This window comes from Puma concolor, chromosome E1 (assembly GCF_028749965.1).
Source record: "Puma concolor isolate L17-30 chromosome E1, mPumCon1.1.hap2, whole genome shotgun sequence".
NCBI classification, from domain to species: domain Eukaryota; kingdom Metazoa; phylum Chordata; class Mammalia; order Carnivora; family Felidae; genus Puma; species Puma concolor.
The window spans coordinates 63,467,701-63,492,930 of record NC_141680.1 but is presented as its reverse complement, the minus strand read 5'-3'; the positions used below and the strand labels follow the sequence as shown (position 1 = coordinate 63,492,930).

Sequence of the window (25,230 nt, the reverse complement as noted above, 5' to 3'; positions counted from 1 at the left end):
GGAACTCGCCCTTGTGGCTCCCCCACCCGGCCTAGCGACGTCTCCAGGTGGGTGACAGGGCGTGGAGGCCGCGGCAGCAGGGTAGCCCTCCCCTGCTGCCCCGCCCCGACCCGGGCCCAGCACCGCCCTCCCGGCTCCTTGGGAGTGCGAGGCCCGGCTCCACCCGCTGCCTCCCCGCCCCTGGCTCCGCCCCACCCCGCCTCGGGACCTCATTGGCTGTGGCCGTAACAACCTTGTCCTCAGCCCCGCCCCCGCCCCGCCCATCAGCCTGCATTGGCAGCGACGACCTCATCCTCCCAGGAGGAGCGGGTGGACGTCGGCCTGGAGGCGGAGACGAAAGAGAGATGGACGGGCATCCCAGCCAATGAGCGCGCGCAGCACCCCTAGCAACTGAGTCTCGCCAATGGCGTGGCGGGGCGGGGCCGCGCGCTGTCAGCTGCGGGGGCCGGGGGCGCGCGGCGATCTGCGGACTGCTGGGCCCGCTCAGCGCCTCGGTACCCGGTCGCCGCCTCTGCACCGTCCCGTGGGCCGGGCATGGGCGCCGGCGCCGGCGGCGGCACGATGAGCAGCACCCTGGGCAGCCCGGTCCGCGCCTACGACTTCCTGCTCAAGTTCTTGCTGGTGGGCGACAGCGACGTGGGCAAAGGCGAGATCCTGGCGAGCCTGCAGGATGGCGCGGCCGAGTCCCCGTACGGCCACCCGGCGGGTGAGCGCGGGGCCAGGTTGGAGGGGAGCAGAGCGGGGGAGCGCGCGGCGGGCCGGGAGGAGCGAGACCCGGAGAACGCGCGGGGGCCAGGGGAGCCAACGGGGGGCCGAGGAGCGAACGGGGGGCCGTCCGGGAGGAGCGGGGCCCGGGGAGTGCGCAGGGGGCCTGGGAGCGAGCGGCGGGCCAAGAAGCTCAAGGGGACCGAGCGGAGCGGGTCTGGAGAGCGCGCTGCGGGCGGGGGAAGCCGGGCCCAGGCACCGGAGTAGCGCACCGAGGAACTGGGGGCGCAGAGCCAGGGACCGCGAGCGGGGCCGAGGGTGTGGAGTGCGCGAGGGGCCGGCGATTGGGGAGCGCGGGGCTCCCCACCCGCCTCTCTGCCTGGGTCGGGCGCGCGCTACTCGGGCTGCCCTGGCTACACCCCCGTTTCCGCACGTGGGGAACACAGCGCGTCCTCCATAGCCTCATCAAAGTCGGCTTCCCGGCGGGAACTAGCGGCTGCACTGGACGCTGGGGTCCTTTCGGCCCGGGATGTCTACGAGGCGGAAGGGAGCGGACCTCGCAGGTGGGGTTTGGGGAGGAGGTCGGCTGGGCTGCTGTGAGTGGGCCCATCCGGGAGACCGCCAGTGCGTGAGACGCGTTTGGAAAGGATGCGTGGGGGTTATGGAACAGGCGGGCGGGGTTGGGAGCGGGATCAGAGCGCAGCGGGCGGAGGCTCCCAGGTGGTGGCTCTGCGCGTGGGTGGGGTGGAAGCGGGGAGGAAGCGGGAGAACTAGTCTGGAGGCTTCTCCAGGGCTCTTGGCGAGTCTGAGGGGCTCCTCGCCCTGGTGAACAAGCCCAGGAGGGCAGGAAACCCAAATGACCCTCGGGGCCGAGGAAGGCAAACACTGGTGTGAAATGAAGGAGAGTGGGTTCCAGGTCCAGGGGAGCTCAGGACTCAGAGCTGAGCGTAGTGGGCGGAGGGTTCCCAAAGTTTGAGGTTTGAGGGCCGCAGCCCCCAAGGCCGGGTAGACATTAGGCGGGAAAGCAGGGCAGGGGAGAGGAGAGGAGAGGAAGGTGAAGTGGGCAGAAACCTGGGCAGGGAGGCAGGAGAGCCAAGGTCTTCACCCAGCAGGCTGCTCTGATGGCACAGGTTGGGTGGCTGTGAAGGGTACCTCCTGCCATCACTTTCGGGGGACATTCCAGGGACAGAAGGCACACTTGCAGCCATACCTGGTTGCTCAGGGTCCTACCCCCCCCCCCCCCCCCCCCCATCTCCTGGCCTTGCAGTCTGTTCTCCAGGAACAGAGGAGGGCAGCCCAGGGAGTGGAGTCTTGATGTTCAAGCCAGCCTAGGTTTGCTTCCTGCCCTGACCAGGCAGGGCAGAATTGAGAAGACAGTGCACAGGGGAAGTCCTGGATCCAGAGATAAACTTGACTTGAGGCAAGAGGGGCAGGGAGTCCAGGGCAAAGGTTGTGGTAGGGCACAAGGTGGGGGTGAGGGATGTAAAGAGAAAAAGTGGCCTGCAGGGTTGGCTGAGGGAGGGAGTCTTTGGTTCCAGAGCAAGGAACAGAGCAGCTGCTGGGTGGCCTGGGGCAGGCCTAGGAGGTTGGAGGGGTGGGGGAGAGCTTGGGGTGGTTTTGGAGAACCACGGACTCTTCACCCCAGGGCCTTGTGAAAATGCACATTTGGCCACTGATTCCAGAACTGTGTTCTCCAAGGCGATGCCATCAGCCACGTGTGACTTTTTAAATTTAGGGCAGTTAAAATGAAATACAGTTAAAGGTTCCTATTAGCCACATTTCACACGCTCAGCACGACGCTTGGCTAGTGACAGATGTGGTAGAGCCCTGCTGGACAGCCCAGCTCTGGGGCTTAAGCTGGCAAAGGGCAGGGGTCCGCAGGGCCTGGGGCTCCATGGATGGATGAGCACAGAAGAGATGCACGGTTCTTATAAATCTGTGTGCCTGGGGGTGGGGGGTGGGGGCAGCTGTGGTTTTGAGTTCTATAGTGGGTGAGTGATGTGGGGCACTTAGCAGGAATGTGGGCAGAGCTCCCTTCTGGTTGGTTTGAACAGCGCCTTGGGGCTGCTCTGACGCACCACTTTGTGTCACAAGCCCAGCCAAGGACTTGTAGAAGCAACTGGTTAACACTTTCTTCTAAAGGTTTTTCCTCAGGGGCACCTGGGTGGCTCAGTTGGTTAAGGGTCCGACTTTGGCTCAGGTCATGATCTCACAGTTTGTGGGTTCCAGCCCCGCATGGTGCTCTGTGCTGACAGACAGCTCAGAGCCTGGAGCCTGCTTCGGATTCTGTGTCTCCCTCTCTCTCTGCCCCTGCCCTGCTCGCACTCTCTCTCTCTCTCTCTTTCTCTCAAAAATAAAAAAATAAACATTGAAAAAATTCTTTTAATAAAAAAATAAAGGTTTTTCCTCAACACAGAGGGGAGGATTTAGGTGAAAAAGACACTTTCCACAAAATTGCATGAAGTTGGCATCAATTACGTTATTATTTCCGTGGGTCATTCTGCATCCCTTCTGGGGGTTGGAAGGAGAGCGCTTTTCAGCAAGTCTCTCCATCCCCGCCCCACCCCCAACCTGTGCATGCAGCCTGTGTGGCTCTTACTTTGCCCGGGTTTCTGAACCTGGGCTGCCGTGTCCATAGCTGCTTGGTACTAGTTAGATGTTCAAGTGTCTTGGGTGCTGACTATGAGTCTTCACCACCACTGTGTGTGTGAGTTCTTTATTTTGCTGTCCCTCTAATTAGCCACATTTCATTTTTTAGGAAGGGCTGGTATTTCCTGAGAGCTTTCATGGTTGAGGATGTCTGTTGTCTTTATCTGTGAACAGTATCTCCGACAGGTTACAATAGATTCTCAGGTGGTATTCTCTTTCCTGCCACACTTTGTAGCCATTGTTCCAGGGCCCTGGGGTCGGATGGCCCTGGGGTTGGATGTGGGTGCTGGAGCCTGAGGTCAGCTGGCTCCCCTGCCTCCCTTCCCCCCGGGGTGGGGGTGGGGTGGGGGTAGATTAGCCTTTTCTTTTTAGTTGGAGTGTCTCAAAGTTGAGTGCTTGGTGTTGAACTTCTGATACACTGTGTACTCTTTGAATTTGCAGGCTTTTTTTTTTTTTTTTTTTAATTTCGGGGAAATTTACTTTATGTTCCTAAAACATCTTCTGTTACACTGATGGGTGTTTCTGCTTCAGAGACACCAATTGTATTGGTTTTCTATGTCTGCTGAGCAAATTGCCGCAAACTTAGGTAAAACACAGATTTCTTACCTGACAATCCTGGGTGGGCCCAGTGTCCCTGTGCTAAGGTCAAGGTGTGTCGACAGGGGCTGCGTCCTTTCTGGAGGTGCTGGCGGTGAGTCTGTTGGCTTGCCTTTTCCAGCTTCTAGAACCTTCTGCACTCCCTGGCTCCAAGCCCCATTCTCACCTTCCACACTGCCTCCTTTCTCTAGCTGCACCGCTGCAGCCTGACTCAGTCTCCCTCTTCTGCTTGTAAGAGCCCTTATGATGGCGCTGGGGCCCATTTGATAATCCAGGATAATCTCTGTATTTTAAAGTCACCTGATCAGCAAACCTAATTCCTTCGGCAGCCTTAATGCCCCTTTGCCATGTAACCTAATGGAGTCACACTGTGAACATCAGAGTGTGGGTACCTTGTGGGGGTGGGTGAGATTATTCTGCCTTCTGCACCCATTATCCTGATGTTAGGTCGTGTTTTCTTGCCTTCCCCATCCATTCACTTCTAATTGCTTTCATCTTTCTGTCTCTTCTGAATTTCTGTGAGCATCTCAAGCCTTTCCTATTTGTTGGTAATTTTTACTTTAGAAAATTGTTTCTGGCTATTTCTTTTTTATTATTTCAGTGATAATGCTTTGATCTGCATTTTCTTTCTTTTACAATTTTAATTTAAAATTAAAAAAATTTTTTTTAATGTTTATTTATTTTTGGGAGAGACAGAGACAGAATGCAAGTGAGTTAGGGGCACAGAGAGAGGGAGACACAGAATCCAAAGCAGGCTCCAGGCTCAGCTGTCAGCACAGAGCCCGATGCGGGGCTTGAACTCACGAGCCGTGAGATCATGACCTGAGCTGAAGTTGGACGCTCAACCCACTGAGCCACCCAGACACCCCTTTAATTTAAAATTAAAAAAATTTTTTCTTTAAATAGGGACGCCTGGGTGGCTCTGTGGGTTGAGTGTCTGACTATTGATTTCGGCCCAGGTCATGATCTCACAGTTCATGAGATGGAGCCCTGCGTTGGGCTTTGCGCTGGCAGCGTGGACCCTGCTTGGGATTCTCTGTTTCTCTCTGCCCCTCCCCTGCTTGCGCTCTCTCTCTCCCAAGACAAATAAACTTTAAATAAATAAACAAAAATTTAAATTTTTTCCTTAAATAATTTATTTCATTTAAAAAATCTCTTTTTTTCCAACTTAATGCTTTCGTTAAATTGCTCTTCTGCATGAAGTAACTAGGATGAATGTCCTTCTGTTCCTTGGGTCAGGTTTCATTTTAGGTTGGGTTCTTTGTCTCTCTCTCTCTCTCTCTCTCTCTCTCTCTCTCTCTCTCTCCTTTTATAACGTTTTGTTGAAGTGTCATACACATGTAGAAGAGCTAAGGGGCCCACCTCTCACTTTGGGGCCTGCTGACCCTGGAGCCTCTGGGGGATCTTCGTTCAGCCTCTTCTTCCAGGCAGAAGTGGGGAGAAAAGACCTGGACAGCCTGGCCCTGGCTGGGGGAGTGAAGTCAAGGCCACAGCTGGGCCCCTCTTCCCCTGTTCCCTGCTGACAGTTTCTCCCCTTGGCCCCAGCTGGTGATGTTTCCAGCACCAGCCTGTTACCTTTCCTTCTCTGATTGCTGAGTTTCTAGTTGGGAGAGGGAGGTAGATTAAACTGACACGAAATTCTACAATCTGTTGCCTCCCAGCTTTTTCCCCAAAGAGACTTATTTTCTCTCACTGCTTTCTCCTGGCTGTTTCACCAGCTTCCTTTTGCCCACAGGAAAATCCCATCTTTCTTTTTCTGCTTCATTTTTGCTAGCAGCTGTAATAACAACCCCCCTTATTGAGAGTGTAGAAGAATCATCTCATGAGATAAATTAGGCCCAGAGAGGGTGAGTACTCCCTCAAGGTCAGACAGCATGGGTGAGAGCAGGAATGTAGATGGGGTGCCTGGCTCTGGGCCCCTCTGTGGCCCCTCTGGTTCAGAAAAGGCTCAGAGAAGTGGCTTTTCTTCCCTGGGAAGACCATCAGAACGTTTTTGCTGAGTGATCCTGTTGTGGGGTTCTTCTCCTTTCTATTCGCCTTGGACAAGTGTTGCGCCAGGAGGTGGTCGCACACCCCTGCTGCCTTCTGCAGTGCTGCAGACCCCGGTGGATCTGCCGAGGTCAGAGCTACTCTGCCGGTTTCCCGTGGCAACCACTGCAGGATTTGAAACCCGATTTATAAAGCCGTCTCTTGCACGTTTGAACTGAGACTCGAATTGTATTGTATCCCAAGTTATTTCCTTGAGAAGGAGATGCTCTCCCACCTCCTTACCTCCTGTGGTGCCGCCACGAGCACACGGTAAGTTTCTTCAACACTGTTGCTTTAAAAATTATGTCATCCGTGCTTCCATGTATTTGAGAAGAATAAAACTGCATTTTTATCAGATTTTCTCTTCTTCAAAGCCAGTCATTCAGCCCCACGTCCCCATGTCCTGTGGCGCCTCCTTCCTACAGTGGGGACTGCCCCTTTAGTCTAGCCTTGAACCCCAACCCAGGTAACCCTGACTTTGGGTGATGGACAAGGAGGGGCTCGGAGCCCACCGGCTGGCCCAGGTTCCTCCTGTGCAGACGGTCAGCTTCTGGACGGAGACCCCCAGCCACCCACCCCCTGCTGTGTCCTCTGCCACTAGCACTGGGCGCTCCCAGCTGATGGCCACGTGGCTCTGCCTTGGTCCTGCTGGCTGCACCTTCTCACTCCTCGCTTGGGCCTTCTGGGGTGAAGAGAAGGGGCAAGGTATATCGGAAGCAATGGAACCTATCGCTTGAATTTGCAGGCTATCGGCTCACTTCCCATTAAGAGATTTTTTTTCAAACGTTTGGGGCTTTCTTCCCAGGCTGCTTCAGCTTAATTGGCTACAAGGAAGGGATTATGTATAAGCAAAAACTGAAAAGAGCTGCAATGTCCAAGGGGTTGGGCTTAAAACATCACAGATGTAGACTTTATCAGACCCACAAACAAAACCACGCAAAAGGCAGTCACCACAGAAGATAGCGGCTCCCGATGATGTCATCGGGGTTTGCCTTCTTCGCAAGTGCCTCTCAGGGCGGTTCAGTCGGTCAAGTGTCAGACTCTCAATTTAGGCTCAGGTCATGATCTCACAGTTCATGAGATTGAGCCCCACATCGGGCTCTTGGCTGACAGTGCAGAGTCTGTTTGGGATTCTCTCTCCCTCTCTCTCTGCCCCTCCCCGACTCACGCACACACAAGCGCTCTCTCTCTCTCTCTCTCTCTCTCTCTCAAAATAAATAAATAAACTTAAAAAAAAAAAAAAAAAAGAAGTACCTCTCTTCAGCTTTCCTCCTTGGAGGCCTCGACCAGTCTCCCCGCTAGACCTGGACCGCCCTCTGCCTGGGCTCCAGGTTGTGGGGCAGCTCCCGCACCTCCTGAAGCTGGCCCCACGCCTGCACCATTTCGGCCCCAGAGGCCGCCCGTGTGTGGGTCAGCTCCCCCCACCTCGCGTGGCCTGCTGCCAGAGATGCCGGACTTTGGGGTTCTGTGAGCGGGTCACTGCCTCTTTGTCTGTAAACAAGGCACCTCGGTTCCAGTGATGCCGCCCGCCCCCTCCTCTGAACTGAGGATTTTACCCTCTGCAGATGCTGTTCTAGAGTCACCTTCTTCCTCTGCCTGCAGCCCCCTCCCGCCAGTGCGCACAGTGCCTGCGGTTTAGTGCATTTCTTCTGGTTCGCAACAGCTTCTCCCAGCTTGTCTCTCTCTGGCCAACCGACTGAGGTTAGGTGCACACAGAGTTACAGGTTTATTTCACTTTATTTTAAATGTGTATTTATTCTGAGAGGGAGTGTGTGCGTGCACACAGGGTGGGTCAGAGAGAGAAGGAGAGAGAGAAGCCCAAGCAAGCTCCGTGAGGGCCCGACGCGGGGCTCAATCTCACAAACCATGATAGGGGCGCCTGGGTGGCTCAGTCGATGAGCATCTGACTTCAGCCCAGGTCACGATCTTGCGGTTTGTGAGTTTGAGCCCCGCGTTGGGCTCTGTGCTTGGAGCCTGGAGCCTGCTTCTGATTCTGTGTCTGCCTGTCTCTCTGCTCCACTCCTGTTCACGCTCTGTCTCTCTCTCTCTCTCAAAAATAAACATTAAAAAAAAGTAAAAACAAAAAACAACCACCATGAGATCATGACCTGAGCTGAAATCAAGAGTTGAATGCTCAACCGACTGAGCCATCGGGCGCCCTGTAGCCAATAATTAATGAATTGCCCACCCCAAGTGGGACTCAGCTGAGTTTGCTCATATATTTGAACCATATTGTCACTTGTGACACAGGTGGCATTTTGTTTGGTTGAAAAAGAAATTTATGGAGGCAGAATAGTAAATACATGCATTAAATTCTAGCGGACCCTAATCAGAAGGCTGGAAAGTATCTTAATGGGAAAAATAAATTGATAGATGTGTAGAACATTAGCTTCTCTCTTAGACTGAGAAAACCCATTTGGAAGTAAAACCTATTTCAGTTTAGAGTGATGTGCGCATTCCAGAAGGCAGACCACTGCCTTGTGGGTTTAAATAGTGTCACGGCGGCTTTATGTCCAGAGAGGGAAGGCCAGAGGCATGAGACCTGGGGTCCATCCTGCGAGGCCAGGAGCCTGTCCTTGGCCCTGAGCGCCCTCTCCATGAGCGCTGGGCAGGGTGGGCAGTGGGGGCACAGTGTGGGAGCTCAGTTGGACAGTGTGTCCATGTCCTGGGGCTGCTGTATCAAACCACCACAGATGGGGGGCTTACAACAATGGACATGTATCTGCTCATGACTCTGAAGTTGAGTTGTGGGCAGGGCCCCACTCTGCAGGAAGGTTGCAGGAGAAAGTCCTTCCTGGAATCTCTGTGTGCAGTTTAAATGAGGGAGGGAATGGACTTTGCAATTGACCTCTGTCTCCTGTGTGGCCAAGCACCCTCTGGCTCTGCTCTCTCCTGACAGGTGACAGTCAGGGGAGGGTGGGGGCCTGCCAGGAGCTGGCCCCTGGTCCTGCTGCAGGTGACACAGGGACTCTATCCTTCCCTCCCACTCTGTCTTGGGGTTATCACACTTGGCCCAAAGGGTGTGCCGCTGGGTGGGGAAGCCTGGGAGAGACCAGGCCCTGCTGTGGTGTCTGGAGGCAGCCACGGACTCAGAAAAACCACCTGGGCCTGGAGCTCAGGGCCCAGCTGGTGGTGACATTGGCCGAGGCTGAGCTGAGCCCACACCGTGCCTCCTGTCTGAACAGGAGCAGTATCAGGGCTGGTCCAGCTGAAGAGGGCCTGCCCTCTTCTCTCAGACAGGAAACTGTGGTCACAAAGGTGTCCAGCTTGGTGACCCACCTCAGGGCCCCACCACGCCCACGGGCTGTGAGGACCTGGCCATGCATGACCCTAGGAGGCAGCTCTGGGCACTCTGTCTCCGGCATCCCTCCCGCCCCCAGCCCCCTTCCCAAAGATGAGGCCCCGGCTGCCACCGTCTTCCTGGGTACCTGCCACTTCTGTGGGCTTCTCAGGGAGCCAGTGTGGGTGCTTCCCAGCTGTGCTGTGGTGACAGTGGCTCAGCACAGGGGCCCGCATGTGCCTAGCACATCCCCAGCTGGCCCCCCACTTATTCTCCCTCTGTCCATAGTGACATACAGGTGATCCATGTGCTGCCAGCAGGGTCCAGCCTCTCGCCTCTCTGACACTTAGTGCCTGGGACCACGGTTATTTATGAGGCCCCTGGCATCTTTCAGGTGAGTGGAGATGACTCCTTGTTCAGGGTGGTTCATCCCAAACTGTCTTCTGGGGCGCAGACAGGTGCCTGGGTTTACTTTCTGGCTTTGGGATGGTCACTTAGCTGGTTATGGCCATGACCAGTGATGAGGGCATATCCTTCCCCAAGACATCACACTGTCTCAACTCCTGCAACTCCAGAAGTAGGAGGCTGAACCAGAAGGCTCGGAGCTCCTTCTGAAGACACACGCAGCCTCATTGGGTGGGTTCAGTTGACATAGGAACTTGCTAGAATACAGCACCGCTGGCTGGATGAACTGAACATCTAAGTGAGCAGAGTGTCCCAGCCAGGAGTTATCAGGGGGCCTGGAGCCCACAGTGCCCCAGGGGCCAGGTGGGCAGCCCCTGGCTAAAGTGGGCTTTTCAGGAAGGGTGCCAATATCATCAAGCACTGAGCACTTTAGGGTCGCCTGGGGGGCTCAGTCGGTTGAGCGTCCGACTTTAGCTCAGGTCATGATCTCACGGCTCGGGGGTTCGAGCCCCATGTCGCGCTCTGTGTGCTGACAGCTCAGAACCTGGAGCCTGCTTTGGATTCTGTGTCTCCCTCTCTCTGACCCTCCCCTGCTCATGCCCTGCCTCTCTCTCTCTCTTTCTCTCTGTCCCTCCCCCACTCACTATCTCTCTCTCTCCCCCCCTCTCTCTCCCTCTCTCTCTCTCTCTCTCTCTCTATATATATATATGTGTTTACATATATTTAAAAAAATACACAGGGCTCGATCCCATGAACCGTGAGATCATGACCTGAGCTGAAACCAAGAGTCGGATGCTTAACCAGCTGAGCCACCCGGGCACCCTAGGAACATACTTTTCAAAAAGGAGTTCTGCAGAGAGATCACTGATGTTAATTTTAGTCACTGACCTCTGTGTAAACGTGATGATCACACATCAAGTCCCTGTCTCGAATGTGACTTGCTTTTAGAACTGTTTAGAAATGCAAGGGGCCCACTGAGGGGCTGGCACTGGCCTTGGCTGTGGGTCAAACTTGTCGCCGCCCTGAGCCCTTCCCACCACTTGGTTCTGTGAGGCACCCCAGCATCTTCCAGCGGAGGGCCCTTCTGATCCAAAGAGCCATGCAAGCCAACTCTGAGAAGGACGTATGTGCATACGTTTTCTTTGAAGTGAAGTTCACATAATGTAAAACAAACCATTTTATGTTATTTTATTTTATTATTTTATTTTTAAATGTTTATTTTTGAGAGAGAGAGAGAGAGAGAGAGAGAGAGAGAGCACACACAAACAGGGGCGGGGCAGAGAGAGGGGGACAGAAGATCCCAAGCGGGCTCCACACTGACAGCAGCAAACCTGATGTGAGGCTCAAACTCACAGACCACGAGATCACGATCCCATACGAAACCAAGAGTCGGACACTTAACCAACTAAGCCACCCAGGCGCCCCTAAAACCGTTTTAAAGTGAACAATGAAGTGGCATTTTATACAACTGCCAGCACTTTCCAGTTTCAGAACATCTTCCTCGCCCCTCAAAAGGAAGCCCCTCCTCCCAGCCTCTGGTGGTCACAGGGCTGCTTTCTGATCTTTTCCCTTAACGTTAGGTGCATTTCTCAAAAGTCATCCTCTCAGAGATGAACATGTTTGTAAGTGATATTTAACCGATATTTACGCCAGCAGAGATTTCTCCTGCGTGGCGGCTCACATCTATGCCTGCGTGCTCACTAGAAGAGAGAGAAGCAGGTGGTGCCCGAACTGAAATAGATCGCTAAATTATTTATTCATCCTGTGGAGCTAAAAGTGGAGTGAATGGCTTGGCATTTGACGCTTCCTTTTTTTTTTTTTTTTCAGAAGGCTAAAATTATATCTCTTCTCTCCGTTATTCTGACTCACTCAATGAGCATTCCAACAGGCTTTGTTCTAGAAGTTTTTGTGTGTTTTTATCTCATTTTGATGGACAGAGTTTTCGAAGAATTAGTTAAGTGCAGCAAACACGAATTATACCTGTTGGTCCTCAGGTTGACCCCACTCATGTCGGAATACTGGGTTCTCATGGACCGACGTTGAAGGTAGCATGCCACAGAGTCAGGGAAGAGGAAACATAATAAAAAGAGCAAACACGTAAATAGGAGATAAAAAAAAACATTGCAGGAGTGAGAGAACGGTTCAGTGAGTAAGTTGAGGACAGGAGAGTTAGGCCGTGAAGAGAGGTGATTTGGGGACGCGTCTGTGGCAGCACAGCGGTGTTAGGGGTGTATCTTCAGGGGCCCGGGGGCCCAGGGGCCCGGGGGAAAAAGCTTTTGCTGAGGCGAGGTACCTACAGGCGGTAGGTACACAGGCTGGGTTAGGGTTAAGGTTAGGGTTAGGCTGTAAGTAGCTGGGGCAAGTGTGTTCTACCGAGTGGTAGGGGAAACTGAGGCAGGGGAGCATGAGGAAATCGCTGGTTGTCAGGACTGGGATTTGATCCCAGGCCACACAGACCTTCTCCCTGTGGGGCCCCAGTGGGTTTGGCCCATCTCCACTCTCACCTTCCCCACCTGGAGAAACCAAGGCACATATCACATGGGGAAGCAGCACTTCTTCAAGCTTTATCTCTGGCCCCACCCCAGCTGGCTCCACGCTGTCCCCAAGTCCCCACTACTGGGGCAGAGTGAGTGGGCACACAGCTGAGCACATGGACCCGGAGACGTTTGGGAGCCCAAGCCCTGAAGGGGCAGGTGCTGGTGGAGACCACTGGGCCGCGTGGTCCCAAGGGTCAGGTGTCAGCTTATTCAGCAGGGCTGTTCTAATGGGAACCGCCGCCTACAGTCTTTGAGTGCAATTTTGGGCCTGGCAGCTAACGATTAAATCATTATTGTTGAGCCAGAGTCCCTCGTAAGTGCTATTTGCTGTTAGTGAAATTTGAGACACGGGTCATTGTGCTTCTCTTTTGGGAAGATGTTAAGATGTATCTTTTGCAGGTTTTTCTAGGATTTGTAGGTCAGACATTCTCTGTTCCTCTCTCCAGTCACTGTGCTTTGTATGTTTTCTATCAGACTGGACATTAAAAAAAAAAAGTTTATTTACTTTGAGAAAGAGAGAGAGGAAGCAGGGGAAGGGAAGAGAGTGGGAGAGAGAGAGAGCCCCAAACAGGCTCCGTGCTGTCAGCACAGAGCCTGACGTGGGACTTGAACCCACAAACTGTGAGATCATGACCTGAGCCGAAACCAAGAGTCCTATGCTTAACCACCTGAGCCACTCAGGTGCCCCCCCCCTCCCCCGACTGGACATTTTTGATGGAAATAAAAGTCAGCTCCAAGCAGCTCAAGCAGAGAGTTTACAGGCTCACGTGACTGACAAGTTGAAGGACAGGCCTCCCTTGAGGACTGGCTGGTCCTGATGCCTGAGCCTGTCAGGATTCTCTACTGCTTTCTCCCCATCTACGCTTCTGTCTGTAGCTCACTTCCAGCTTACTTCCCAGCTCCTCTCCTACCTGGTGAGGAAGGTGGCCACGGGCAGCCCCGAACCGTGGGAATGTGATCACTGCCAGGTCTGACGCCAAAGTGGAGAAAGTGGTGAAGAGTCCCTCCCTTGTGAAGACTCCCTTGGAGTCACTCTCCAATGTTTTGGGGTCACTGGTTTTTATATTTTGTCCATCCCTGAGAGTTGTCTGCAGGAGTACTGTCCCAGGAGGAGCCGTGCAGCCATGGCCAAAAGCAGAAACTCAAAAGGGAGCAATCCAAAAACAATAAAGATCCTGGAAATTTAAAATATGATGGCAGGGGTGCCTGGGTAGCTCAGTCAGGTAAGCGTCTGACTTCAGCTCATGTCATGATCTCGTGGTTCTGTGAGTGAACTCCGCATCACGCTCTGTGCTGACAGCTCAGAGCCTGGAGCCTGCTTCAGACTCTGTCTCTCTCTCTCTCTGCTCCACCCCTGCTCATGCTCTGTCTCTGTCTCTCAAAAATAAATAAATCTTAAATGTTAAAAGATAATTTTTTAATGTGATGACAGAAATAAAAATTTCAAAGAAAGAATAAAAGATAACATTGAGACCATTTTCCAGAATGTTGAGAAAAAGAGAGAGATGCAAAATAAGACACAATAAGAAAATCAGGGAGTAGGTTCAGGAGGCCCAATGTCTTAGTAAAATATGCCAGCATGAGGAAAGAAGTGAATAATTCAAGAACATTTTCCAGAATCTAAAGATTGCATCTCCAGATTGAAAGAGCATGTCAGGTGGTCAGCATAACAACGAAGATGCCCCATAGCAGTGCATGAAATTGCAGAGTGCTGGGGCAAGGCCTTACAAGCAGAAAGACCAAAATACATTTCAAAGGGTCAACAATCAGTTTGACATCAGACTTCTCGACAGGAACTCTAGAAAGTAGACCTGCACACTTCTGAATGAAAATTATTTCCTACCTCAATTGTGTGCCCATCCAATCTCAAGGAAGAGTGAATGCAGACTACAGACATGCAAAGTCTCGAAAACTATCTTCCACAACCCTTCTCAGGAAGAAAAAGGGAGAAGTAAACCAACAGACGGGGAGATGTGATTTCGCAGTAGGAGAAAGGAGGGCCCAGGAAGACAGCCATGCTCCCAGTTCGCATGGGAGCTGGACAGAAGCTCTGGAAAGATAGCCCCAAGAAGGTGAAACACCTGAAAGTTGGGAAGTACTGAGAGGAGATCTAGATAACTGGAGGAGATTTTAGGGATGTGTTAGTGATAAATGCAGAGAAAACTAAACAAAAAAGCAATTTTTAACTCCAGTAAAAACAAAAAGTTATACATGAAGAACAAACACAGTATACCACATGATCCAGCTGTGGATAGTGTTTACTTGGTCACATTGATGTAAAATTAGATATTGATCTAGTTAAATGGCAGATAACTATACTGTGTGTGTGTGTGAGAGAGAGAGAGAGAGAGAGAGAGGCATGTGGAGTGTGTCAGTGAGAGGACTACATTTTCACCTTCCACAGTGGGAAGTTTATTAATGCGTAAATGTGAAGAGACAGGAAGTAGGAATACAAGTGTGTTTACAAACTTGGAAATACATAGCAAAAGAAATTAAAAAGATGGGTAATAGAACACTGTGGTGGGGTGTGAATCAGGGCCTGTCATTTTCCATACTAAGTCTCTGACACTTGAAACTATGTACATCTATGACTGATGAAAACAAAAACCAAATATAGTTTTATTTGGGGTGCTTAAAAAGACCATCAGGAATGAATTCTTTTAAATTTATGAAATCTTTTTTCTTTTAATTGTGTATCAAAAAAAATAAGTACATAAGGACACTTTGTAAATCAAAGGAGCCAACCCAACTCAAGCGGTGGGTTAACCTCCTAAAGGTTAACAATGAAATTGCCTTTCCAGGCTGTGAATGGTGAGAGCTCTCTCTTAGTGTCTGGAAACAGACATCCAAAGCCAAGGTTCTCTCTAAACTGAAAAGTACTTATTTGTTGCTTCATGTAAATGGTAAATGGTACATTCCAGGGGAAAAATTAAATATTTCCAAAATTAACTTCGAAGTTGCTCTCTGTATATATGTTTGTGTTTATACACATTTAATTATATATGTATATATTCTTATTTATTATGTGATTGTCCATTCTATTTGTTATATATGTATATATTATATTTAACATATGTGTGTATATATTCTATTATTTATATATATGTATATGTATTTGTGTACATATATATGTATATACCTATTTGTGTGTGTGTATATGTATATATATAATGTATTTATTGTGCGTGTGTGTGTGTGTCTCGCGCGCCACACACGCCCAATGCTGACTGCTGCAAAAGGAGGGTATAGGCATTTGAAATTGCCTTCGGGAGACAATGGGATTTTAAAGGGTTTTGAAGAGGGACGCCTGGGTGGCTCAGTCAGTTAAGCGTCCTTCGTCAGCTCAGGTCATGATCTCTCGGTTTGTGGGTTCAAGCCCCTTGTCGGGCTCTGTGCTGACAGCTTGGAGCCTGGAGCCGGCTTTGGATTCTGTGTCTCCCTCTCTCCCTGCTCATGGTCTCTCTCTGTCTCTCAATAATAAATAAACGTTAAAAAAAAAAAAAAAAGGCCTGTGAAAAGGCCCTTGGTGGGTCACTCCAAAGAGTAATTTCACAGAGCCTGAAGCTACTGACCTATGCAGTTTCGGGAATATCTACACTCTGCCTTAAAACCCTGGGCAATGTGTCCACAGAATGCGAAGCAGTCTGTCGTCGGCTTCTGCCATGCCATGCATACCGTATTGGCCTCATCCTGCTGTAAAGACCGGAGGGTTTATGAATATGATGTTCTTTCTCTTGGGGCTTTTTGGCGGGGGAGGGGTAGCCAAGTGTAAGGTAGGTCTGTAGGTCTGTCAGGGAGCACAGCTAAGCTGCTTGCCCCGGACACCTTCTCTAGCACTGCGTCTGAGGACCTTGCTCTCTGAGCTTTGGGCGCTGGGGTTTTTTGGTGGAGAGCTGCTAAGATTTCACACCCATTCCAGGACGTTCTCAGGGTGAGACCTGATGAAGTTTTGGGGTGGTAGTGGGGTTCAGAGTTGCTGGCCAAGAAAGAATTTTTGAAGACGCCTTTAGTGCAAAAAGGTGATTGATTTTATTAAAGCTGGGGACAGGACCCGGGGTCAGAAAGAGCTGCACTGGGGCTGTGAAGAATGACTCCTTATATATTATGGGGCTGGGGGAAGTGAAGTCAAGAGGAAGTTTTTTAAAGGGATTTTCATGTGCTAAAGACTCACATTGCTGGAGGCCTAGCTATTTCTGGAGACCTAGCTAAGGTGGTTTTTCCCTCTGGCAAAGCATTAACATTAAGACAGTAGGGAGTTCCTGGACTTCAGGCTGTTGATGAGATTGCCTTTTTCTTATAAAAGGGTGGAGACTCTTATCATTTTAACCTTTTTTTTTTTTTTTTTTGGTCCCTTCCAGTTTTCGTTTTGAAGTGTCCCAAGAGAGTGTCTTAAAGGGGGGGTGGGGTGTAGCTTGTACTTTGCCCTCAGCCCCCCCCCCCTCCTGCTGCCTCATCAAGGCCGTCTTGTAGGGCTTCTCTCTCTCTTATCTATCCCCCAAGAGCACATTCCCCTTTAGATTTATAACTCTTTTTTTTTTAATTTTTTTTTTCAACGTTTATTTATTTTTGGGACAGAGAGAGACAGAGCATGAACGGGGGAGGGGCAGAGAGAGAGGGAGACACAGAATCGGAAACAGGCTCCAGGCTCTGAGCCATCAGCCCAGAGCCCGACGCGGGGCTCGAACTCACGGACCGCGAGATCGTGACCTGGCTGAAGTCGGACGCTTAACCGACTGCGCCACCCAGGCGCCCCGATTTATAACTCTTAATCCAGCTTTCCTTGTCAAGACATCCGAAGTCTGGCCACATCCCGGGATGTTCTCAAGGCTGGTCTTCTCTAGGTTTGTGTGTTGTGAGAGAGATTCCTGAGGAAGTGGAAAATGAAGCAAATGGAGCAACGCAAAGCCTGGTGGGTGGGTTACTAAGCAGTTTGGATTCTTGCGATCATACACTGTGTTGCGTCCGTTTTTTGGGAGGGAGAACTGTGGCCTTCTTTGGTACCTGATGCAAGCCCTGTCTCTCCCGGGCTGTCCCTCCTCCAGTCCAGCCCAGTGTGTCTTCTCCTCCACAGGCCTGGCAGAAGCGTTCCTGCGACTTGCTCTGTGAACACAAGAGTGGTTTCTCAACGAAGGAGAAAGTTGGTTTCTGGTAGAATGGGAAGGAATATTTTTCTTTTTAAAAAATGTGTATTGCTTTTCTGATTTTAGGGGGTAAAAATACATGCCCATTGAAGAAACTTGAAAGTAGGGAAAGGCTGGGGTAAAAAAAAAAGGTAAAAACGACCCAGATTCCACCACCCAGAAACTTCCAGGGACAACATGGGGCAGGCCCTCACAGTCGCTCCACTGTGCGCGCGCGCACACACATTTTCTCTTTACACAGCTGAGATAATGCTTCGTATTTCATTTCACATGCGATACTTTTTTACTTTACATTCTTAGTAAATTAATTAAATTTAATTTAAAAATTTGGGGAAGGGATCTCAGTGTTTTGCCTGGGAGTGGAGCCTAGGACGAATGGTCCCAGGACAGGAGACAGGGCGGGAGGGAGGGCCCAGAGATGAGGGGCAGAGTCTGGCTGCAACCAGCCGCCTGCAAAGCAGGGGGCCAGCGAGCCCCGAGCCCCACAGGCGACCCTGCTGCCAAACGTTCGGGGGGCTGGAATCCAAGTCCGAGCCCGCTGGCTGCAGCCGCCTTCCCCTCGTGTAGTGGGACGGCCTTGGGGTGGCGGGGGGGGGGGGGGGGTGAGGCAGCGGTGCCCGCTGAGGAGGGGAGAGCTGGAGGCCCCGTGGGGTGAGCAACAGGGCTGGTGGGCACAGGCCGAACGAATCCGGCAAGACCCAAAGCGGGGTCCGGTCCACCTGCCCTGTGAATCAGCCCTGGTGAGACGTCCTTTCCCTCTCCCGGAGAGCTCTCTTCGCCGGTGCCCTTTTGTTGGGGAGGAACTGTGAGGAAGGACTTTGAGGCCAGCAGCATTCAAGCTGCCCCCACTTCCTTCCACAGGCATCGACTACAAGACCACCACCATCCTGCTGGACGGGCGGCGGGTGAAGCTGCAACTCTGGTGAGTAGGTCCCAGCCCCCAGCTCTGGGAGGGGGGACCGGTGCGCCCGTGAGCAGACCCCGTGGAGGTGGGGATCCACGTCCATTGAGCCCTCATCCACGGGAGGGAACCCCAGGGCCTTTGTGGGTCCCTGGGAGTCTGTCCAGGATGTGGTCTTGCTGACACCTGCCTCTGCCTCTGCCTCTGCCTCCCCAGTGCCAGGAGGGGCCCGTGAGTGCGATGGAGACAGACCCCTGGCAGGTGTGGGGAGGTTGGGAGGCAAGAGACCCCCCTGCCCAGGTCTGGACTGGGTGTCTCTTCAGTGCCTCCGCACCCCCCCCCCCCCCCCGCCTCTGAGGTTTGGGTCACAAACCCCTGCCTCTGCCCCTCAGCTTCAGGTGGGATGGGGGTGGGAGACCTGAACGTTCCTGCTTTCACCAATCCCTGGGTTGCCCGCCTCCCTGTGTGACTTGCCCAAGTACTGTCCCCGCCTGTGTCACCCCTTCTCCTGGGCCACCTGCTGGCCCTCTTCGCCGCCCCCCAACCCCACACATGCCCTTGAGCCTCCAAGCCCTGGAAGCCTCTCCTGCTTCCTCACTCCTTCTTTCCCAGGAGCAGTCAGCCCCAAAGTCCAGCCGGGAGCCTCTCCGCAATGTCCCCTCAGCACCTGTGCCTTCCCGCCACCCACCCCACGACGTTTGGGTTGTGGGTAAGGCCTGCCCCACCAGCAGCCTGTGGGTCAGTGAGGCTCAGGCACCCTGCTCTCACCTGCAGTGCTCTCATTCCTACCTTGCACGCACCCTTGGCACAGGCCTGAGCAGCTGCAGGGCCCTGGGCTTACCCTGCCTCCCCAGGGACCATCCAGGGCCCCACTCTCAGCCTATACTTGCCCTGGATGCCGAAGGCTGCTCCACGTCTCCTAGGTACCCTCTCGACATTTCCTGATTCTGTTTTTCCTCTGAGTGGCCTGTCTTAGTAAATGCCTTCATGTCCCTGCGCCCCCAGTTGCTCTGGCCAGACCCCGCAGTTTTCCACGGCACCCCCACACCAGGGAGCATTCCCATTTCATGAGAGCCACCCATCTCCCATGCGGAGCCAGTGGCTACCTCCCAAGGTTGCCCTCCTCCTGCGTCTCCTCGCCCCTAGACTTGTAGCCACCCCGTCTGCGGGCAAAGCCTAAACTCTGTAGGGACTGATCTGGGAGTTCTCCGTGCATTTGCTCCCAGCACGTGAGGTGCTCCTCCCACATCTTTGGCCACAGTCAGCACCTCTGACCCTTCTAAACCCCAGGCCCTGCTCTCCTCAGCAGAGCCTCATCTAGGACTCAGAAGGCAGAGGTGGGTCACCAAAGAAAAGCCGTGCTGGGTCTCGCTGTTTGTATATGAGGACACGCCTGGCGTGCAGGGGAGGCCTGCCCTCCCACCCTCATCTCTAGGGGATCGCGTGTTGATGTGGGACTGTTGATTGCACATGCAGATGAGTGTTGCCCTTCTGTAACCTGCGGGGAATCACCACCCCCTGGGCCCAAGAGCCACAACCATGAGAGCAGGCTGCTGGAATCTATCCCAGGGAACATTACTTCTCTTTGTCCTGATTTATGCTCCTGGAGCTCCATTCCAGGTGTCAGGGGCCCCCACATCCATTCCTCGTATTGACAAACTTAGGGACGTATCTGCAGCGGGATGGCCACTGACTGACCATTGTAAAATATGTTTGCTATGGCTCCCAAGTTCAAAACCCTATTGTCAGGAAGAAGCAGTGATTTCTTCTCACTGGCCTCCAACATCTTTTCCAGGGATACATCCGGGCAGGGAAGATTTTGTACCATATTCCGCTCCTACTCGCGGGGCGCACAGGTAACACCCCCTGAGCCAGGAAGTCAGACTGACTGAATGATGGCATTGGAATGTTTGTTGATGCAAGAATCTCAAAGTGTTTAAAAAAAAAGAGTCTGAAAGTGTGGCAAGGAATGTTTGGTGGCTTGCAAACCATCAGCATCAGGGATGTATGTGTGCATGTGTTATGTTTGCACGCACGTGTGCACACGAGCTCTGTGTGGCCGCAGATGTGTGTGTGTACGTATGCGTGTGTGTGCACATCTGTATGTGTGCACCTGTGTTCACGTGACTGTGTGTGTATGTCTGTGCGCAGGTAGGAGAGCACTCTGTCCAGGTGGGTGGGCTCTGCCCCTAGGAAGTTGGTCACCCCTGCAGTCCCTCCACATTCCATGTCCCTAGAGCAGCATGTGGATCTGGGGACTCGAATGCTAGTCCCCAACTTACCTTGACATTTGAGAGTGGATTAACGAGTTCATGAAGCACCATTAGAAGTAAATATTTAACTACTGCTTTTGGTAGACAAATAAAAATACTGTGTTTTCCATTAAAATTAGTAAAATGGTCGTTTAGCTGGCTGTGAGTCTGTGACTGAGTAGCCTGCACACTGGCCAGCATGGCCCAGAGCTGCGCCCACCTCTGTCCTGTAAGGTAAGCCTGGTGCCTCTCTCTGCAGGGTGTGATCCTGGTCTATGACATCGCAAACCGCTGGTCCTTTGATGGCATCGACCGGTGGATTAAGGAGATAGATGAGGTATGAGCACTGTGCCAGAGCGCCACCCGAGTGGGCTTGAGGGCCAGGGCACGAGGCTTCACCAGGAAGGACACCAATCCCCTCCCTGGACAGGACCGGGCCCTGACCTGGAGCCCCACCAAGCCCAGGAGCCAGAGCCGCGAGCTGCCTGCTGGCACGCAGACCTGGCCAACTGCCGATGTGGGTACAGAGCAGCCCTGCACTCGTCATATTGTTTCCTGCAGCTGCCGGAACACATCGCCATAAACAACAGAAATGTGTTCTCTCACACTTTGGAGGCCAGGAGCCCGAACTCCAGTGTCATCAGGGCTGGGCTCCCTCTGAAGCCTCCAGAGGAGGGTCCTTCCTGCCTCTTCCAGTTCCCGGTGGCTGCCGACAGCTCCTGGCCTGTGGTCCCATAACTCTGCCCCCACGTGGCTTTTCCCCTGTGTGTCCTGGGTCCTCTCCTCTTCTCACAAGGACACCAGTGCCTGGATTGACGGCCCTTCCCAGTGGCCTCATCTTAACCAAATACATCTGCAAACGTCCTTCTCCAATAAGGACACGTTCTGAGGTTCTGGGTGGGCGTGAATTTGGGGAGGACGCCATGTACCCCGCACACCAGCGGTGCCAGGAACAGAAGCACAAGTAACCCCTGTTCCTTGCCTTTCTCTCACCCTTCAGCATGCCCCTGGTGTCCCTAAAATCCTGGTGGGAAACCGCCTGCATCTGGCCTTCAAGCGGCAAGTCCCCACGGAGCAGGCCCAGGCCTACGCAGCGCGCCTGGGTGTCACCTTCTTCGAGGTCAGCCCTCTGTGCAACTTCAACATCACCGAGTCCTTCACGGAGCTGGCCAGGACCGTGCTGCTGCGGCACGGGATGGACCGACTCTGGAGGCCCAGCAAGGGTAGGCACCCGCCAGGCCGTCCTCCAGCCCCCGGCCCCCCGGCCCGCCTCCCAGGACCCACCCGAGGCAGCCGCGTCCATTCCCAGGGAGTGAATGCAGTTAATTAGAAGTCACCGTGAACAGTTTTGTCGGAAAGTTCACGAGAGGCACTTCTGAAGTGTGTGCGTAGGCAGAGGCGTGTGTGACGAGAAGGAGCCAGCACCTCCCCACGCGGAGCAGGGCCCCTGAGCCTGCAGGGATGCAGCACCCGAGGGCCACGTTTGCCAGGCGCTCAGATGCCAGGCTTTGCCCACACCCTTCCCCCTGGCCCCCCACCACTGGTGGTTTTGGGAAGAGCGTATCATGTTAGGAGTGATCCGCTTTCAAAGCGGGGAGCTTGAGACAGAGAAGTGCACAGAGTGTTGTCAACACCAGATCCCTCTGTGTTAATACATCCAAAGACCCATGCTCTTTTTTTTAAATTTTAGTTTATTTATTTATTTACTTTGAGAGAGAGCGAGACAGAGACTGTGCACAAGTGGGGGAGGGGCAGAGAGAAGGAGAGACAGGATCCCAAGCAGGCTCTGAGCCATCAGCACAGAGCCTGACTCGGGGCTCGATCCCACAAATTGTGAGATCATGACCTGAGCCGAGATCAAGAGCCGGACGCTTAACCGACTGTGCCACCCAGGCGCCCCAGACCTGTGTTCTTATTTCATCTGCTTTGTGGTGACATAGTCGCTGTCACCGTTTTCCACTGAGTAATCTGTCCACATATTCCTGTTAAAGACAAAAAGACAAAATCTGTAGTCATTGAACTGGGCGGCCTAGGGTTGACGGAGCAAAATAGGGTTCTTCTGAATCAGGGATCCTCCCCCTCAGCACTGCTGCCACTCGGGCTGGGCTGTTTGCTCTGGGGAGGCCTCCAGTGCGCCACACCCCCTGCCCCCCAGCTGTGGAAACCACAAGCGTGCCGGGAAGCCCAAATCACCCCCCGTTAGGAACCACTGAGCCGAAAGAGCTGTTTGCTGAGCAACCCGGGGCCTGACCCCTTTGGGGGCTGTGGTGGGGGAGGGGGCACACTGGGAATGCCCCTCCTCGGCAGGTCCCCAAGAGCCCGTCCCACCGGGCAGGGAGCCCAACTCGCATAAGAGGCAGTGTAGAGGAGATTGAGGACAGCATTGTCTCCTCAGGTGCTCCCTTGGACATGTCATTATACAGCTGGTCACAGGTGTTGCCAAGGTCAGCTGTGCAGTCAGGAAGGAGGTCATCCCTGAGGCCTTGGTCTCTCACCCCAACCGTGGGAGCATGAGTGCCATCGTCTCCCCTCCAGGTCTGCCCACCTCTTGGACCTGGAGGGAAAGACGGCAGGGGTCTCCAGTCCGAGGCCACTAAAGCGGGCGGACTGGTCTCCAGCACTGCCCAGTGGCGCGTGTGGGTCCGGTGGGTGGAGCCCTCAGCCCCAGCACCCCAGGGAAGGAAGGTGGTCAGTCTGTGTCCTACACTAAACCCGTTTCCTTTCCTCTCCTCTCCCAGTGCTGACCCTGCAGGACCTCTGCTGCCGGGCTGTGGTGTCCTGCACACCCGTGCACCTGGTGGACAAGCTCCCGCTGCCGATGGCCTTGAGGAGTCACCTCAAATCCTTCTCGATGGCCAGTGGCCTCAATGCCAGGATGATGCACGGCCGCTCCTACTCTCTCACCACCAGCTCCACCCACAAGAGGAGCAGCCTCCGAAAAGTGAAGGCCACCCGCCCCCCCCAGAGCCCGCCCAAGCGCTGCCCCCGGAACAGCTGTAAAGTCTCCTGAGGGAGGCACCAGGACACAGACACTGGCCCCTCTGCGAGAGGCTCTGAGCCGTCACTTGTGGGACGCGGGAGCCCATTCCAGGCCCGGGAAAGCGCCTGCCGGTCTCTCGTGGTGATCGTGCCGCCCCGTGCATTGAAAACATCCCGCACAGCTCGACGTTGGTGTTTCTACGTGGATGTGCATGAAGCTCTTGCTTTAGATGTGTGTTTATAAAGGGGGTCAGCACTGTGCTCAGCTCCTGATAACGTGAGATTTCAGACGTCACTTACGTCGTGGCTGCAGCACAGCCTTTGCTTTATAGGACTGCTTTTATAAGAACGGTGACGTGTGTCGTGAGTGCAAATTCCAGGGACTCTGGAAAGCAACAGGGGAGAGAAATTAGTCTTTGACCTCACAAGAGGGCCTTTTTGTAAGTCTCCTCGTCACATCGGAGCGCGAGTTTATGACGTGCTGTGGAGGATCAGAGTTGGCACGGCCACTCTGTCCGCCTCGGGTCTGACATGGATTTGATAAAGTTTTTGCTATGTTATTTACCATGTTTGGGGATTAATAAGTGATTTATATGCATATTTTTCTGTAAATCTACATTTTTTTGTACAAGATGTTCCACAAGTTACAAGGCTAAGGGAAGAAAATGCCAAAGATATCTCCAGTTGTGCCAAACGGCCACAACATAGTTACAACAGATCCAGATCGGCAAGGAAGATACCGTCCAGAGCCGTGTCGGTAAGGAATGAAGTGGCCACCATTATTTAAGAAAGTGTTTCCTGACAATAAAATGTACACTTGTTTCTTGGTAGGGTCGTCGGCTGGTTCCTTCTGATTTTGTGTATTCACATAGCCCTTTGTTTCATTTGCTTTATCAAGTGTTTCAAGTGCCACAAATTCGTGCCAGTACATGGAGCTGGCAGCAAGGCTTTGTTCCTGAACCGTGGCATGTGTTGAAAAAGCTTCCTTTCCCTGGAAAGACATGTAGAGGCAGAAAGTGGGAAGTCTCGGGGGCACCAGGGTGGCTCGGTGAGTTAAGTGTCCAACTGTTGATTTTGGCTCAGGCCACGATCCCAGGGTCATGGCCTCTGCACTGAGCATGGAACCTGCTTGGGACTCTCTCCCTCTCTCTCTGTACCCGCCCCCGGTCATGCTCACTCACTCCCTAAAAACAAGTGGGAAGTATATATTTTTATTTTTTATTTTTTAAAATTTACATCCAAAGTAGTTAGCATCTAGTGCAACGGTGATTTCAGGAGTAGATTCCTTAGTGCCCCTTCCCCATTTAGCACCCCCCAACCCATCCCGTAACCCTCAGTTTGCTCTCCATATTTATGAGTCTCTTCTGTTTTGTTCCCCTCCCTGTTTTTATAGTCTTTTTGTTTCCCTTCCCTTATGTTCATCTGTTTTGTCTCTTAAAGTCCTCATATGAGTGAAGTCATATGATTTTTGTCTTTCTCTGACTAATTTCACTTAGCATAATACCCTCCAGTTCCATCCGCGTAGTTGCAAATGGCAAGATTTCATTGTTTTTGATTGCTGAGTAATATTCCATTGTATGTATATACCACATCTTCTTTATCCATTCATCCGTGGATGGACATTTGGGCTCTTTCCATACTTTGGCTATTGTTGATAGCACTGCTATAAACATGGGGGTGCATGCGTCCCTTCGAAACAGCACACCTGTATCCCTTGGATAAATGCCTAGTAGTGCAATTCCTGGGTCGTAGGGTA

General features: G+C 52.8%; 1 protein-coding gene across 2 annotated transcripts; it reads left to right on the top strand.

Annotated features, from left to right (window-relative positions):
• The first annotated feature begins 390 nt into the window (after positions 1-390).
• RAB40B (RAB40B, member RAS oncogene family) lies at positions 391-24,304 on the top strand. 2 transcript variants are annotated; one of them, XM_086688344.1, is made up of 6 exons: positions 391-706; positions 18,204-18,264; positions 20,039-20,099; positions 20,755-20,832; positions 21,496-21,718; positions 22,891-23,172. In XM_086688344.1, the coding sequence occupies exons 1-6, from the start codon at positions 535-537 to the stop codon at positions 23,007-23,009; spliced, it is 714 nt and encodes a 237-aa protein (XP_086544470.1). In that variant the 5' UTR covers positions 391-534; the 3' UTR covers positions 23,010-23,172. The 2 variants fall into 2 exon arrangements, with proteins under 2 accessions (XP_086544470.1, XP_086544469.1); XM_086688343.1 differs by lacking the exon at positions 22,891-23,172 and adding an exon at positions 23,234-24,304 and having other exon boundaries at positions 419-706.
• The last annotated feature ends 926 nt before the right edge of the window (positions 24,305-25,230 follow it).